The sequence below is a fragment of the Molossus molossus genome, unplaced genomic scaffold, assembly GCF_014108415.1.
Source record: "Molossus molossus isolate mMolMol1 unplaced genomic scaffold, mMolMol1.p scaffold_m16_p_1, whole genome shotgun sequence".
NCBI lineage: Eukaryota > Metazoa > Chordata > Mammalia > Chiroptera > Molossidae > Molossus > Molossus molossus.
In genome coordinates this window covers 76,901,941-76,920,140 of record NW_023425344.1, presented here as the reverse complement: position 1 = coordinate 76,920,140, position 18,200 = coordinate 76,901,941, and the positions used below count along the sequence as shown (strand labels likewise).

Below are 18,200 nucleotides of genomic sequence, written 5' to 3'. Positions count from 1 at the left end.
TGGCTTTTCCACACAAACGGCTTGTCTTGACTATGCTTCAGACTTTCCTAAAATCTCCTGGGCATCTCCAAGCCCAGAACAAGTAGTCATCTGCAGATTGCTTTGTAGATCATGCTAGGTGGCCCTGGGCAGAAACAGGTCGTGGCTGACCTTGGCTTGCATACCCAGACAACGTTGAAGCATCACCACCCAACCACCTCCACAGTGACATATTCAAGGGATAGACTCAGTGGGTACCAGAGTCCCACTAAAGTGAGTCCTCCTCTATGGTGTGGGCCCCTGCACAGCTAATCCCCCACAGTGGTTGCATCCAGTTCTAGCAGTCAATCAGCATGGTGGTAAATCACTCCCACCAGCAATCAAGGCTCAACTACAATAGGAGGGTACATTTGGAGTGCCAAATTCGGGTGAATGGGGTGTCTGTGCCACTGGACCATACAGGAAACCTATTACATTAGGCTGCTCTATTAAATACATAAAAAATAAACACAGGAAGGCTGCCAAAATGAGGACACAAAGAAAGATGTCCCAAATGAAAGAACATAACAAAATTCCAGAAAAAAAACTAAACAAAATGGAGACAAGCAATCTATTAGATGCAGAGTTCAAAACATTGATTATAAGGATGCTCAATGAACTTAGAACTTCAACAGCATGAAAAAGGACATGGAAACCATAAAAAAAGAACCAGCCAGATATAAAGAAGCAAAAAACACACAATCAGAACAGCAAAAAGTAGTAAGAAATAATGTAAGTAGACTCTGGTACAACTTTAAGCCTACCAACATTTGCATCACGTAGGAGCCAGAAGGAGAAGAGAGAGCGAGCAAGAAACTGAGAACTTATTTTTTAAGATGATGGAAAACTTCCCTAACCTGGTGAAGGAAATAGACATACAAGTCCAGGAAGCACAGAGAGTCCCAAACAAGATGAACCTAAAAAGGCTCACATCAAGACACATTATAATTAAAATGGCAAAGGTTACAGACAGACAGAGAATCTTATAAATAGCAAGAGAAAAGCAGTTAGTGACCAACAAGGGTGGCTCCCATGAGACTTAGCTGATTTCAACAGAAACTTTGCAGGCCACAGGGAGTAGCACAAAATAATCAAAGTGATAAAAAGCAAGGACCTACAACCAAGATTACTCTACCCAGCAAAGCTATCATTTAGAATCAAAGAACAGATAAAGAACTTCCCAGACAAGAAAAAGCTAAAGGAGTTCATCACTACCAAACCAGTATTACAATAAAATTTAAAGGGTCTTCTTTAAGAAAAAGAAAAATATGAAAAAAATGGCAATAAATACATATGTCAACAATTGAATCTAAAATACAAAATAAATGAACAAGCAGAAAAGAAACAGACTCATAAATACAGAGAACATTACTGATGGTTGCCAGAAGGGGAATGAGGTGTTGGGTGAAAAAGGTGAAGGGATTAATAAGTATAACTTTGAGGTAACAGAATAGTCATGAGGATGTAAAGTACAGCAGAGGAAATATAGTCAATAATATCTTAATAACTATGTATGGTGTCAGATGGGTACAAGATTTATCGGGATGATCACACAGTATGTTATATAATGTCTAATAACTGGGGTGTACACTTGAAACTAATAATATTATATATCAACTATAATTGAAAAATAAAAACATGAACCCTGAACTCCTGTTCACTGGAGTATTATTTACAATAGCCAAAACATGGGAGCAACTTAGATGTCCACTGATAGATGAATGGATAAAGAAGATGTGGTATTTATATACAATGAAATATTACGTGGCAATAAAAAAGAATATAATCTTGCCATTTGTGGACAACGTGGATGGACCTAGATGGTACTATGCTAAGTGAAATAAGTCAGACAGAGAAAGACAAATACTGTATGGTTTCACTTATATGTGGAATCTAAAAACAAAACAAAAATAGACTGATAGAAACAGAGATCAAAGGGATGGTTAACCAGGAGGGAGGGTGTGAGGGAGGGTGTAGGGGAGGGTGTGTGAAAAAGGTGAACAGGAATATAATCATTAATAGTGTTATAAGTTTACATGGTGACCGATGATGGATCACATTGTAATGTATAAAAAAAGTCAAATTCCTATATTATACACATGAAACTAATATAACATGGTATACCCACAATACTTAAATAAAAACAAAAACATATAACCCAACATTATGCTGTCTTGTACTTCAAATATAATGATATAGCAGACTAAAACTTGAAAAGGGTGTTTGTTATTCAAAAGAAGGTAGGAGTAGTTATTTCAATATTAGATAAAATAGACTTCAAAGAAAATTAATAAACAGAGAATACACTACATAATGATAGAAAGGTCAATCCACTAGAAAGGAATAGTGATCCTAAATGTTATATGTACCTACTCACAGAACTACAAAATATGTGAAGCAAAAACTGATAGAAATGATAGGAGAAATGGATAAATCCACCATTATAGTTGAAGGCTTCACTACCCCTCTCTCAACAATGATTGAATAATTAGTTAGAAAAATCAGCAAGAATATAGAAAACTCACCACCACTACCAACCAAAAGGATCTAACTGACACTTAAAGAACACTCCAACCCAGTAACAGTAGAAGACTTACTTTTCAATTGTTCATGGAACACATACCAAGATATACCAATGTGTTCTTTAAAAAATTCCTTAAATAATATCATGGTATAAAAAATCAGAACTTGCCCTGGCCAGTTTGGCTCAGCAGTTAGAGCGTTGGCCTGCGGTCCAGAGAGACCTGGGTTCGGTTCCCCCTAAGGGCACGTACCTCGGTTGCAATTTGTTCCTGGCCCTGGTTGGTTGTGTGGGTGGCAGCTACTCAATGTGTCCCTTTCAGGTCAATGTTTTTTTTTCTCTCTCTCTCTCTCTCTCTCTCTCTCTCCCTCCCACTCTATCTGAACAAAAAATGAAAAAATGTCCTCGGGTGAGGATAAAACAAAAAAAAAATCAGAACTTGTTCTTTATATAAAATATTTTCAGGTTGATGAAACTTACAGGTATTGACTTTTAATATTGATTTTGTCTCTATTTGCTATATAATGTTTTAACTATAGTAAGAATGTTTTGGGAATATTTTCAATGTAAAAGTAATACTATAACCGCCATAAACTGATTTCTAATGTTTTTTAAACCCAAAGCCACTACTTACTATTACTCTATATTTATTAATCTCAAACATATGTTGATGGATAGAAATCAAATGATAGAAGAAATACTTACCGGATCCCATGAGAGCACAGATCAGAACCATAGAATTATATTTGATTTCAGGAGCACTTCTCTCATCTGCTAGCAGTTTGTGTAAAATCTGTACAAGTTTAGTGCTTTCTAGATCTTTCTCAGCAGTGCCTAGAATATGAAAAAAGTAGAGCTAAATTTCAGCAAACATTTCAGGAGTTTAAGCTAATAGTTAGAATTAAAACATTCTTTTAATATGAAGCAATTAAAAATCTTTTGTTAAATATATATAAAAGCAGAGAAGATGGTACAATAATACCCTATATACTATCATCTTCATAAATTATCATGGTCAAGTTGTTTCATATATCTCTTGTTTCATCTACCCACTCTCATACATCCCAAATTATTTTGGAGCAAATCTTATAAATCACAACATTTCTTCCATATGCACTTCAGTATGTATTTTGTTGTTGTTGTAATCCTCACCTGAAGATATTTTTCCATTAATTTTTAGAGAGGAAGGGAGGAAGGGGGAGCGACACATCAACTGGTTGCCTCCTACATGACCACAACCAGGGCCGGTGACCAAACCTGCAATCCAGGTGCATGCCCTTGACAGAGAATCAAACCTGCAACCCTTCAGTCGGTGGAAGCTCTAACTGTTGAGCCAAACCGGCCAGGGCTGTATCTTTAAGAGATAAAGAATGTTAATTCCTATCAAAATCCCAGTAGGATTTTCTATAAAAAATAGATGAGCTTATACTAAAATTTATATGAAAAGCCACAGGCCCTAGAAGATGCAAACAATTTTGATTAAATAAGACTAAAATGGGAGGAATTCTTTTTACCCAATATTAAGGCTCACTATATAGCAAGCACAGTTATCAAGATAGTATGGTATTTATTGATTGATAGATACATAGGTCACAGGAACTGAATACAGCACCCCAGAAATAGACCCACACAATTATGCTCAACTGATCTTTGACAGGGATCAAAATCAATTCAGTGGAGGAAAAGTAACTTGAACAAATGTTGCTGGCAATCATACAGCCGCTGGCAAAAAAAAAGGAACTCTGACATAAACCACATACTTTATACACATATTAACTCAAAGGGGATCACAAACTTAAGTGTAAAATGTAAACTATAAAATTTTTAGAATATATAAAGAATTCTCAAAATTCAAGTTAAAAAGATTAGAAAATAAGCAAGCAAAAGACCAACAGGCATTTTACCAAAGAATATATATGACTGAAAATAAGCACATGGAATGATGTTCAACATCATTACATTTTTTAAATCAATTCACAATATATCTCTCATAGCTATCAGAACAATTAAAATAAAAACATTGTGACACCACCAAATGCTGGTGAGAAAGCAGAGAAAACTAATCACTTATACAGTGGTAGTGGGAATATAAAATGCTATAGACACTCTGAAAGAGACTGATATTTTGTTTAAAAATTAAACATGCGCCCTGGCTGATTTGGCTCCGCAGTTACAGCATCAGCCTGTGGACTGAAGAGTATCGGATTTGATTCCCAGTCAAGGACATGTGCCTCGGGTGCAGAAGGCAACCAGCCAATGTGTCTCTCTCACATCGATGTTTCTTCCTTTCCTTCCCTTCCCTTCCCCTTTCTCTCTCTCTCTCACCCTCCCTCCCTCACACTCTTATCTGAAAAAAAAAAAAAATCAAAGGAAAAATACCCTCAGGTCAGGATTAAAAAATAAAATAAAATAAACATGTTACCATATAACCCAATTGCATTCCTAGGCATTTATCCAGAGAAATAAAACTTTTATGTTCACATAAAACCCTATACATGAATGTTCATGGCAACTTTATTTTTAAAAGCTTCAAACAAATCAGCCCAGATGTCCTTCAACACATGAATGGTTAAACAAATTGCAGTACGGACATACCATAGATTACTATTTGGCAATAAAAAAAAACTACTGAGACACAAGACAAGTATGATGACTCTGAGAAATTATACTGAGCTAAAGAAGCAAATTCCAGAAGGTCACATACCATATGATCCTATTTACCTAACATTTAAAACATGAAAACATTCAGAAATGATGGGCAGATTAGTGGTTTCCAGGGATTTGGAGCAGCATGGGAGGTAGGGGTAGGAGGTAGATGAGTGTAGTTATAAATAGAGGGATCCTTGTGGTATTAGAACTATTCAGTATCTTGACTGTGGTGGTAGATACACAAAACTACACATGTAAAAAAAAAAAAAACTACACAGAACTTAACATACATACAAATGAATATGAGTAAAACTGGGGAAATCTAAGAGAGGTAAATTATATCAATGGTTGAATATTATACTTAGAGTTTTGCAGAATGTTACCATTGGGAGAAATGGGGAACATATACAAAGGATCTCTCTAGCATTTTTTTAAAACTTCATGTGAATCTATAATTATAAAAAAAAAAAAAAAAAAAAAAAAAAGATAAGAACTCTTAAAACTGTTGTTTTAATACTGGTCATGCAAAAAATTTACATGATAAATTTTTATATAATAATGCCTTAATATCCCTAAAGAAATAAAACTGGAAAATATGGTTTTCAAAGTATGTTATGTATTGAAATTATAGGTTTATTTTTATATCTTAAGCTCAAGGAACCTAGAAAACACTAGGTAACAATTTAAAAAAAGGTATGGTCCTGGCCGGTGTGGCTCAGCGGTTGGAGCGTCGGCTTGCGGTCCAGAGAGACCTGGGTTCGGTTCCCGCTAAGGGCGCAGTTTGTACCTCGGTTGCAGTTTGTCCCCGGCCCTGTTTGGTCGTGTGGGTAGCAGCCACTCAATGTGTCTCTTTCACGTTGATGTTTCTCTCTCTCTCTCCCACTCTCCCACTGTATCTGAACAAAAAATGGAAAAGTGTCCTCGGGTGAGGATGAAATAAAAAAAGGTATGTATTATCATTTTATACAGTTCTATGAAAAGGTGACCAGATCCAAGCAAATGTTAAGCCACCAGGAAGCTGACAAAATTATACCTTGTTTGGAAGATACTGTCACAAAACAGATTCACCCCAGGCTGAGAGGTCAAGGATATTCTTAAAATGCTCCATTACTTTAAGCCTTTTACAATTAGTCTGTGAACCCAGTTTGGTAGTTGATGTCCTCACCCACCCCTCCATCACAGCTTCCACCCTTTAAAGGTGTCTGGCTTCTAGACTGACTCCATAATCTACCCAAATCATGTGGGAAATCACAGGCTAGGCCAGAACTTAAACTGACCTCCACAGCCTCTCTAGCTATAAACTAAAGTCACTGAGAGGAAACATATATTGTCTTGAAGTCTTTTATCTTTAAAATTAAAAAAAGCTTACATCCTACTTATAACTATGATTTTTTAAAAAATCACAAATTGTTTTAAAATTCACAACACTTTAAAAGGACAAAATTTCAAATTTCCTATACCCCACATCTGAGTATATGTGATACTGGAGGAAGATATACCATGTATCTTCCTCCTGGAATAGGGGCTGGTGGGTTCACTTTCCTCAGTGTGAGAATTATGGACATAAATCATCAGTGGAAATTAGGAGGTGATCAGTTAACAGTATTTACCCAAAATTCTCTGAACTGGACAAGACATCAAATAGAGTCCTTTTTTGTGTAAGGCAGTCTCAGACGTTAACCACAGGCCATGTGACACTGACTGTCCCCAGCTGACTAATTAGAGAGTGGTTCCTAAAACACAGGTTGTTACCCATAAGCTGGCTTTTCATGAAGAATTCTGACCAACTGGAATGTTATATGGTGCAAGAAAGACATTATTTAAACTCTGGTTTTGAAGGATTCTGAATGTAAAACACACAGAAGAGTGACACAGAGGTGAGGATTTAAAATGAGTTAATGCTATAAAGCAACAGAAACCAAGATGACAGAGAGATTAACAAGAAATAATTTAGTAGTAAAGATAGAAGAGAAGGTCTGGGTTGCTGGAAAAGCAGCAAACCCTAAAGTTGCAGTTGCATACTAAAAATTGTTTCATTTCTCGAGGCCTGCTGAAAATGTTTTCTATAGTCCCTAAGCGCTTAAAACTTGAGATAATATTTAAGAGTCAAAAATGTTACCAAAAAGCACAACCAAAAGAAACAGCGGCGGTGACAATCTGTAGAATATGATTTTCCATGTTCATAGATATAGGTACAGACACACATGGGCAAAATGCTTCTAGTCAAGGTACTGCCTGACTTCCACTCCTGTACTTCCTTTCATCCAAGATAAAAATAGGAGAAAATAAGTTTGTCACTAGGGTACTTACCCAATTCTAAAGCTGCTATTAGTGCCAAAGCAACAAGGGCTTCATTCTGCATTATTACATGTTCACTAGTTGCCATGGTAACTAGATGCTTGATGCCACCACTCTGTACAATGGTTTTAATTACATCCTACAATAAATAAATATCACAGAATTATAAACTTTAATTTTAAAGATGAAGAAGCTGCATTATAATCAGTCAATTCATTATTAAGTTGAGTGGTTTTCTGACAGTGTCCTGTATGAATCATTACATTTAATAATTTTTTCTTCACAGAAGAAAAAGCTTTTGGCTTTAAATAAATTCATCAAAAGATGACAAGTTAAATTACCTAAGTGAAAAAGACCATTGCAGTTCATATCAAGAAACAGACTACCAGAAGCTACCAAAGTCAAAGGAATGAAGTGCCATTGACCCAAATGTTGACTTACCACAGGATTAATAAAAGAGAATAAAACTTAAAATATTAACAAATTTTTTTCTTCAAAATTTTATTACAGCATCAGGTATTATTTTCCAGATGCTCCAGGTAAAACATTTTTGGGGGTAGCTTTTATCCTTTGCTGGATATGACAAAACTGCCTTACACACAAAGGGACTGAGTGAATCCCACGGTCAACACTGACTTTGAGCAAATTAGTGAACCTCTCTGCACCCCAGTAATTTTATCTATAGCATTGAGATAATATAAGTGTATATCTCATAGGTTTGTGATAATTATAGTTACTACATGAAAAGTACAAACAGGAATATATTAACAAAGATTAGATGGAAAAAAGGTCACATTTATTTCTAGTAGCCATTTTTGTTTCCGTCTCAGGGTTTATTCCCTAAAAATTCTTGGATTAAATATAACTTAGTGGAATGTCTCAATTATAGAATATTTTATTGTTTTTGTTTTTTTTTTTTATCCTCACCCGAGGATATTTTTCCATTTTTTTGTACAGATAGAATGGGAGGGAGAGAGAGAAAGGGAGAGAGAGTGAGAAACATCGACGTGAAGGGACACATCGAGTGGCTGCCACCCGCACGACCAACCAGGGCCGGGGACAAACTGCAACCGAAGTACGTGCCCTTAGCGGGAACCGAACCCGGGTCTCTCCGGACCGCAGGCCGACGCTCTAACCGCTGAGCCAAACTGGCCAGGGCTCAATTATAGAATATTTTAAAGTCATTTTCTTTAGTACTTTTTACTATTTTTAGTGATTTAAAATAAGCTGGATTTTTGTCTGTTAATCCTCACCTGAGGTTATTTTTCCATTGATTTTGAGGGGGTGAGGAGAAAAACATTGATGTAAGAGAGACACATTGATTGCTTGCCACCCACACAACCCCGACTGGGGTGGGGATCAAACCTGCAATACAGGTACATGCCCTTGACCAGCAACTGAACCTGTGACCCTGTGGTCCCTGGGCCGATGCTCTAACTGCTGAGCCAAACTGGCTAGGGCAGTAAGCTGCATATTTTAAGCAGCTTGTCCAAGCTAGCTTCAATGGTACAAAACTAACTGTAATTAGAAATATTTTTCAAATTAATTTGCTGAAATATTTTAAAAAGTGTTTCCACTGCTTCCATCCATGTAAATTTTTAAGAAAACTATTTATAGACAGTTTGTTTGCTTTGAGATCAAAATTGTTTATAAGCAAACATTCTAAATCAATAGAGTCCAAGTACTGAGCTTTTAAGGCAGCTGTGTTCTTGTATCTAATGTGAGTCTTTTCCCAACAACCTCTTTAAGAAAGTGAGAAACTATCTTTTAAAGTCTTTTCTAATTAAAAGAAAGCCTCCCAAATACTGCTTACTAAGTAGCAGTTTATTTGAAAATGAAACAGAAATCTTTTTTTTTTAAGATTTTAAAATGGATTTTGAGAGAGAGAGAGAGAGAGAGAAACATTGATGTGAGGTGAAACATCAATCAGGTGCCTCTTGCATGGTCCCTACAGGAGATTGAGCTGTGACCAAAAATTGAACTGACAACCTTTTGGTGAACAGGATGATGCCCAACCAACTGAGCCACACCAGCCAGGGCCAGAAATATTAAAATTAATAAAGATTTTTATTAGAACCACAAAGGATTTTATTGCCTAAAGAAGACTACAGAGATCCATAGATACATATGTAATCACATAGGAAAGGTTCCTAGACTGTTATTTCATCCTCTACTTTGTGATTCATCCTGGAAAGTCCATTGTAGTAGAAAGGTAGAGAATGAATGAAGGAAATTTGTATATCAGAAACAAATAGCCTCCCCTTAAGTCTAAGCCTAGCTACTTTACCTTATTTTTCTGGAACAGATGCCTGCCCTCTTTCCTACTACAATAAATGCTTATTGATTAGCTACTCTATATAGATTGCTTTGCCTGATAAATAGGGAATAAAAGCTAAATGAAGCATTATACTTGTGTCAGACAGCAAAAAATAATTAATACTGAAAGCTACCCTTTATGGAACAACTATACAATGAACATTGTACTGGGTAGCTTATAGATATTAGTTCATTTTTATCCTCACAGAAAATCTCATTAGCTAGATATTATCTTTAGTTTACAGATGAAAACAACTGAAGAATAAGTTATGAAATTTGTTTGCTGCAAGGTTCCTGATTACATCCTAAATTTACCATTGCAGAAAAAAAAAAAAAAAATTAAGATACCTAGGAATAAATTTAACTAAAGATGTAAAGGACCTGTTTATAGAAAACTAGAGGACAAACAGAGAAAGATACAAAAACGTGGAAGCATATACCTTATTCATGGATTGGAAGAATTAACATCATTAAAATGTCCATACTACCCAAAGCAATTTACAGATTCAATGCAAACCCCATTAAAATACCAATGACATATTTCACAGAACTAGAAAAAATACTCCAAAAGTTTATATGGAACTAAAAAGACCTCGAATAGCCATAGCAATCTCGTAAAAGAAAAACAAAGCAGGAGGGATCACAATACCAGATATAAGGTTATACTACAAAGCCACTGTAATCAAAAAAGCTTGGTACTGGCACAAGAACAGGCATACAGATCAGTGAATTAGAACAGAGAACCCAGAAATTGACCCAAGATATTATGCTCAATTAATACTTGACAAAGGTGGCAAGAGCATACAATGGAGTGAAGACAGCCTGTTTATTTTAATTAATTTATTTTTGTTACAGATGTTTTTCCCCCATTGACACCCTCCTCCCAATCCCACACCCCCACCCCTAGCATTATTGTCTATGTTCTTGTTTACGCATACATGCATATAAGTTGTGTGGTTTATCTCTTCTCTGCCCCCACGTCCACCTCTTCTGAGGTTTGGCAGTCTGCACCCTACACTTCCATGTCTCTGGTCTATTTTGTTCCTCAGATTATTTTGTCCATTATATTCCACAAATAAGTGAGATCATGTGATATTTGTCTTTCTCTGATAGGCTTGTTTCGCTTAGGATAATACTCTCCAGGTCCTTCCATGTAGTAAAGACAACCTCTTTAATAAATGGTGTTGGAATAATTGGACAGCTACATGCAAAAAACTGAAACTAGACCACCAACTTGCACCATACACAAGAAAAAACTCAAAATGGATAAAAGACTTAAATGTGACTTGTGAATCCATAAGAATACTGAAAAAAAATGTAGGCAACAAAATTTTAGACTATGCAGCAGAATTTTCACTGATACAATGCCTAAGGCAAGAGAAACAAGGAAAAAAAAATAATGAACAGGCCTACATCAAACTAAAAAGCTTCTGCACAGCAAAAGAAACAACCATTAAAATGGAAAGGGAACCCACTATACGGAAGAGCATAATTGCTAACAATACATCAGATAAGGGGTTAATTTCCAAAATATGTACAGTACTCATACAATTCAACAAAAGGAAGACAAAGAACCCAATTAAAAAAATGGAAAGAGGACCTAAACAGACACCTCTCCAAACAGGACATACAAATGATCAAGAGACATATTAAAAAATGCTCACTGCCACTAATTATCAGAGATACAAATTAAAACAACAATGAGATATCACCTCACACCTGTCAGAATGGCCGCCATCAACAAATCATCAAACAACAAGTGTTGGCGAGGGTGTGGAGAAAAGGGGACTCTAATACACTGCTGGTGGGGATGCAGACTGGTGCAGCCACTACGGAAAACAATGTGGTGTTTCCTCAAAAAATTAAAAATTGATCTTCCATTTGATCCAGTGATTCCCCTTCTAGGAATATATCCTAAGAAGCCTGAAACACCAATCATAGAGAATATATGTACCCCTATGTTCACAGCAACACTATTTACAATTGCTAAGATCTGGAAACAACCCAAATATCCATCAATAGATAAGTGGATAAGAAAGCTGTGGTACATATATACAATGGAATACTATGCAGATCTAAGAAAGATCTCTTATCCTTTGAGACAACATGGAGGGACGTGGAGAGTATTATGCCAATGAGAGAAAGACAAATACCACACGATCTCACTTATTTGTGGCATATAATGAACAAAATAGACCCAGAGACATAGAAGTAGGGTAAAGACTGACAAACCTCAGAAGACGGGGCTGGAGGGAGGGAAGAGATAAACCAAAGAACATATATACATATTTGCACAACCAATGGACATAGACAACAATGTGGGGGGTGGGAGGGGATAGGGAGGATGGTGTCAATGAGAGAAAAAAGGAGAAACATCTGTAACAAAACTAAATTAATAAAAATAAATAAACAGATTAGCTCAAAAAAAAAATTTGCCCAAAGTCAGTAATTAAGTTGTTAACAAGCCAAGATTCAAATCCAGGCAGTTTGACTAATAGGTGTTTTTTCTTAATATTTGTAGTCTATGTTAAAGTTTATGTACTGAATTTATCTTCCCCTTCTCCTCCGGAGAGACTCCAAGTTAACCTCTAAAACATCACCCCTTCTGTGACACCCAGAGTTGGTTTCTCTATAGATAAACACAAGTGAAATGGTCAAAGGCTCACCTTAGAAAAGAGGTTATAAAAAATAAAAGGAATATAATCTAGACTCTAAATCAGCTGCTGAACTGCTAGCCTGAGTTTCCACTACTGTTTTGCTTCACTTAACAAATACTCATAGGTTATCAACCCTGTGCCAAACACATAACAAGCTGGACACTGCCATGAGAATGGATTCTGTCCAACTTTGTGGGTTCTGGGCATCAAATACTATTCAGATATCATTTAATTTCTAAATATTGGTCAGTGCCTAGAACACAGGTGTTTGACATGGCTACTGGTAACGGTGGTGGTAAAAATAATAACAATAGCAATAGCAGCGATCTCCGTTTACTGAGTGCCTATTGTGTCCCAGGTAGCAAGTGAGTACTCAGTATATATGATCTCACTGAATCATCCTCACAACACTTTCAGGTAGGTAGTATCCCAGTTTTTATATATTAAAATACTTAGATGTGAAAACACTTGACCAAGTAAATAGTGCAGATAAAATATGAACTAATTTCTGTTTCATTCCAAAGCCTTACTCTTAACTATTATAGTAGAATGAAATAAAAAAGCCCAATCTTCAATTTTTATTTCAGAATTTTTGATTAATATATTTATACATAAATACATAAAAATGAAAGTTTATGATGTAGGATCTACAATACTGGTTTTCCAAAAAGGCCACTCAAATGGTTTCAGTGAATGGTTTCCTCTGGAACTTACTTTTGATTTACTGTGTCGTATGAGGGCAGAGAGTAGTCTGTTTGACTCCCCCATTACACCAGCATGATCTTTGGCTTCACACCATTCCACCAAACGCTCCACTAACTTAACATTCTTTCCCAGTTGTTCAGCAGCTTCTGCTATAGGAAAGAAGGCAAACCACAAAGGAATGAATCACGAATAGGCAATCAACTGAGACAAAGAATGTGCAAGAAAATTACATACTTAAAAAATACAACACAATTTTATTAAAGCAAGAACTATAAAAACAGTACACCATATGTGATGGACTATTTGCCCTTCCTATAAAGTTGTGGACTTTCAAAGAAAATACAAAAATAAGCAACTTCATATGCTTTCAAGTCAGCCCGGTAGTTAGTCTGTTAGTACTGTCAAACTGTAAGTAACAAAAGGTTTTTAGAGGGACTCTAAGGAATCACTATAGAGAAAGTTTTTTAAATTTAGAGTAAATAAATGTAAGTCATCCCAAGGATTGGGTTTCATTGCTGTTTCTGTACACAGAAAAATGATCTCCCTGTTTGCAAAACAAATTTTTTAAAAGTTTGACTGTCATTGTATTGAAACATGATCTTGAAGACGAGGCAAAAATGGGAATGGAATGCTAAAACAAAAACCCTTAAGAACTGCTAATAATCAATCTAAAGCTAAGATTCATATGTACTAATAAAGAAAAATGCAATGAAGTTTCCATTTAAAGTCAATTATAACAAGCATGAGAATTAATAAACTGGTTCTAAAACCAGTCTCTTTTTGTCTTTATTTGCTATTTATCTTGTATGATTATATAATTCTGAAAGCTAAAAACAAGTCCTTTTTCAACCAGAGGCACATTGAGAATGGGATAGCAAAAATGCAAGTTGGGAAAGAATTTCTTTTACCTTGTGCATCTATTAACATTCTTAATGTCCCCAGAAGTTTGAACTGAACCGGGGGCATTTCAGATTTAAGGAATTTCAAAACTGCCTCTGTGACCCCAGCGGATAACATCTTTGCTTTATTTACAACTAGAGAGAAGGAAAAAAAGAGACCATGGTTAAAATGATGTTAGCATTCTTGATGATAATCATTCAATTCAATACACATTTATTAAGGGTCTTATTATCTTTAGAGCCCTATGTTTTACATTTTTCTATTTAAAAAGAAATCTTGCATCCTGTTTGTCTATAGGAGCATAACATACAAAAATCAATCCTAACCTCAAAACACAAATAACGTATAAAGGAAATCTGAAAATGTTGCCTTATTTACAAAAAGTACAATTCCTCAAGTTTACTACGTGTTTCTTTCTACCTCTGTTTTTGAACCAGCCGTGTTATTATAGATGTTATAGACATTAATAAACATTATCTGCTTTATGAACCAAACTAATATCATATAGATATATCTTCATATAGTATACTATTTTACCTAACCAGAACTTTATTTTTAGAAAGAATAAAATAATAGTTTAAATCATTTCCTGTATTATTTACAATGAAAATGCGATTTCATGGCTCAAAAGCCTTTAGTCCAAAAGGACATATTCGAGCAATTTTTTTTTTCTTTCCTTTACTGATTTTAGAGAGAAAGAAAGTGAGAGGGAGAAACAGAGAGAAACATCGATGAGAGAAAACATCAACTGGCCACCTCCTGCATGCCTCCCACTAGGGATCGGGCCCACAACCTGGGTATGTGTCCTGACTGGGAATCAAACCGGTGACCTCTTGGTGCATGGGTTGATGCTGAACCACTGAGCCACACCAGCTGGACACATTAGGGCTATTTTTAAAAATTGTATGCTTGCAGAGAAAAAAAACCTCACAAACTTTAAAAGTCATTTTTTTAGGGGACTCTGTCAATTGATGCCATTATCTTACCTAATTGAAGATGCTTTAAAAAGTGTAACTGTAATACAAAAATCTTAGGAGTTCACAGAAGATAATAAAATATAATTATTTGAATGATCTGAACAAAGGCAAAGATTACGCTTATATAGTCTCAGAAAACTGCTTTATCTCCGTTCATCAGTAAAAAGCTATCAAGAATTTGAAGACTTTCCTTGGTCAGGGCAGGTCCACAAATCACATAAAGTAAAAATCTTAAGAAAACAGTAGATTTTATTTTTTACATAGTTGCCTTCCATCCTTCAGTCTTACCTGGAATGGCCAGGTTTCTGAGGGCACTTAGTGCTGCATGCTGTACTGTTACATTTCCATCTTCTACATGTCTGTCCAGTAAATCCGTAAGTTTTTCTACAATTCCATTGTCTACCATATGGATACAATTTCCATCTGAACAAAAAAAAGCATTTTTCTTCCTCTGCACAAACATCTATAAATATTTTGTAATACTGATGCCCACCCATTATCTACATTAGTGAAAGTAGAAACATAGGACAATAGAATGAGTTCTAACTCTCCCATCAGATTTATAATTTTTTTTTTTACTGAGAAGTCCAATTACAAGATTCTTAAAATAGACAAAATTTTAAAAATAAGAAAACTCTCTAGCGTAAACATAATATATCAGAAGATGAGTAAGTAGAAATCACTTGCTTAAAATGTCCACCACCAATAGTTAAGTATGCTTGAGTCCTGTCATGTTACAGAGACAGTATTCTACATTTTGTTATCATGGCTGATACTTATTTTTCAATGATATAATTTTTGAAACATTTATAAAACAGAGAGAATACTAAAATGAACTATTTACTTCCATTTAGCTTCAACAATTATCAATATTTTGCCAGTCTTAATCACATCATTAAGCAGTTAATGATGGTTCCCCAAAATAAGGGAGTGAAAATGAAGTCATCCATTATTATAACAACAGTTCATACTGCAGTAAAATCAAACTAAACACAAAAGTAACTAATATTTCCTAGACACAATATGAATTTCTAGGGCAAGAGCAGAAATGCCAGACTTCAGAAATAAATATGGAGGTCTGTAAATCTGAAATATTAAGCTAAATTAAGCATTCTACCCTAAACCACACTTAAGCTTTATAGGTATAAAAAAGCATAAATTGAGGCACAATGCCCTACAATGAAAACTCAGATTATTAAATCGAAAACAAAATCACCAGGCAAGAAAGAATATCCTCCTAGATCAGATGCTATTTAGAATGGGACTCAAACTTATCAATCTCTGAAGTGCAGAGTACTCAAAGGACTTCATGATCACCATTCATGATCTTTCTTTTTTAAAAACCTTTTTCTTATTGATTTTTAGAGAGGGAGAGGAAGAGAGAAAAACATCAAATGGCTGCCTCCTGCACTCACTTCACCAGGAATCAGCCCTCAACCTGGGAATGTGCCCTGACCAGGAACTGAACCACCAACCTTTTGGTGCATGGGATGATGCCCAGCCAACTGAGCCAAATTGGCCAGGGCTGTTCATGATCTTAAACTACTAGAACTTAGTTGAATTGCACAAAATACATAATTTGTTAGGAAAGTCACTATAAATATTTCATATCTCTGAAAAATTAAGGTAGCAGTACACATACATACTACATATAATTCTGAACTGTTCAGTTTTAGTACATGTAATATCAAAGAAAAGTTTTAAAATAGAGAACATCTGATTTTAAAAAAATAAAACAACATGCTTACCATTTCTGGCAAAATTTGCAATTGCCAATGCTCCAGCAAGCTGTAGTTGGTGGTTATTTGATGGAATCCAGGACAGTACCCTTTGAAACACATTACCTTTCCCTCCTTCAAATAATTTCTGCATGGATTCATCTGGAGGTAAATGAAATAAAAAGAGGAAAATAATTACCAGTAACAAATCCATATTTCTAAGTAAATATCCAACTGAGAAACTATATACTTCAAAAACTATATAATTTATAAGGGGAAAAGTAATGACTCTTTCCATAATAAACTTTTAGTAGAGACTGAACAATAAACTAGAAATTTTCTAAGTCCCAAGTAACCACTTGGCTTCTAGTCCTTTGGTGCCACAGCTGTCTCTTCTATATGCCAGCTCTTCAAATAGTGAAAGATAGTGAAGACTCCTATTTTCCAGGCTTATTATCTCTAGTCCTCTCTACATGTGTAAGATTTCAAAATCATCACATTAAAAGGATTAAATGAGATAGGAAAATGAGAAAATGCCTGATATAGTGTTTATGAAAGAGGCAATATGTTTTTAAGAATCTGACAACCATGTTCTTTGGTTGGTATAAATTACAACTCACCTCCAAGAAGTAATAAAACCATTAGATCTGAAGCGGTTTTGAGCTCAGCAATATCATCCTCTTTGTCACTATCCACTTTCTGTTGAACAATCTCTAGTAGACATTCTACCAAGCCTGCTTCAACCAGCTGCAGTTTAATAGCATCTAAAGAATAATGTGAACAAAACAGCCAAAACTTGAGATAAAATAGGAGTTCTGGGATAAGCAATCCATTATGAAGAATTACAAAAAAACAAGAAAATGCATAGTTTAGGTAACACATCTTTGAAGAAAATTTGAGTTTCAAAAGAAGTATCTGACAATGCAGAAAAGCTTTATTTCATTTTTCTACTTGAAATTATGTTGCCTTTCACAATGTCTGGCAGCCCCTAAACAAACTGATTCTCAGCTCTGAAGGAAAGTAATATTACTCCACTGTTATTCTAGATATTATGCTCAGATTTAAAATCAGTTATATAAGATATCCCACACTGTTTAAAATAAAACACATATACCTGTTCCATAAAGTTAAAATATATCCATTAATGGAGTTTGAATATAAACTTATCTAAAAGTGAAGAGCTATTAGTAAATTTTAAACTGCATCACAAATATATTTGGATTCGTATTTGTATAAATGTTATCTTTCTAGGGCAGTTAAAAGATCTATAACATTCTGAATTTTGGAAGTCATGTTTTTAAAACAAACTTCAAGTTTTATTAATTTGAAACTTTCTTGAGTGATGTGCATATGATAGTTCATTCCACTATATTCTCTGTACATCTGAGTAGATTTTTAAATTTCCATAATGAAAGGTGAAAGGACTAACTTTCAAGCTTTC

The 18,200-nt window shown here is 35.2% G+C and overlaps 1 protein-coding gene across 13 annotated transcripts in view; it reads right to left on the bottom strand.

The window, feature by feature from the left end:
* The window catches only part of RAP1GDS1 (Rap1 GTPase-GDP dissociation stimulator 1), a 168,081-nt gene that overhangs the window by 17,278 nt on the left and 132,603 nt on the right, over nt 1–18,200 (bottom strand). For 11 of the 13 annotated variants that reach the window (XM_036255166.1, XM_036255174.1, XM_036255108.1 and 8 more), the window contains 7 exons: nt 17,380–17,523; nt 16,790–16,921; nt 15,330–15,464; nt 14,073–14,198; nt 13,174–13,313; nt 7,499–7,625; nt 3,245–3,373 (listed from right to left, as the gene is read on the bottom strand). In XM_036255166.1, coding sequence (XP_036111059.1) covers nt 3,245–3,373; nt 7,499–7,625; nt 13,174–13,313; nt 14,073–14,198; nt 15,330–15,464; nt 16,790–16,921; nt 17,380–17,523 — 933 coding nt within the window. The remainder of the gene's footprint in view (nt 1–3,244; nt 3,374–7,498; nt 7,626–13,173; nt 13,314–14,072; nt 14,199–15,329; nt 15,465–16,789; nt 16,922–17,379; nt 17,524–18,200) is intronic. The other 2 variants (XM_036255128.1, XM_036255103.1) reach the window with 1 other exon arrangement.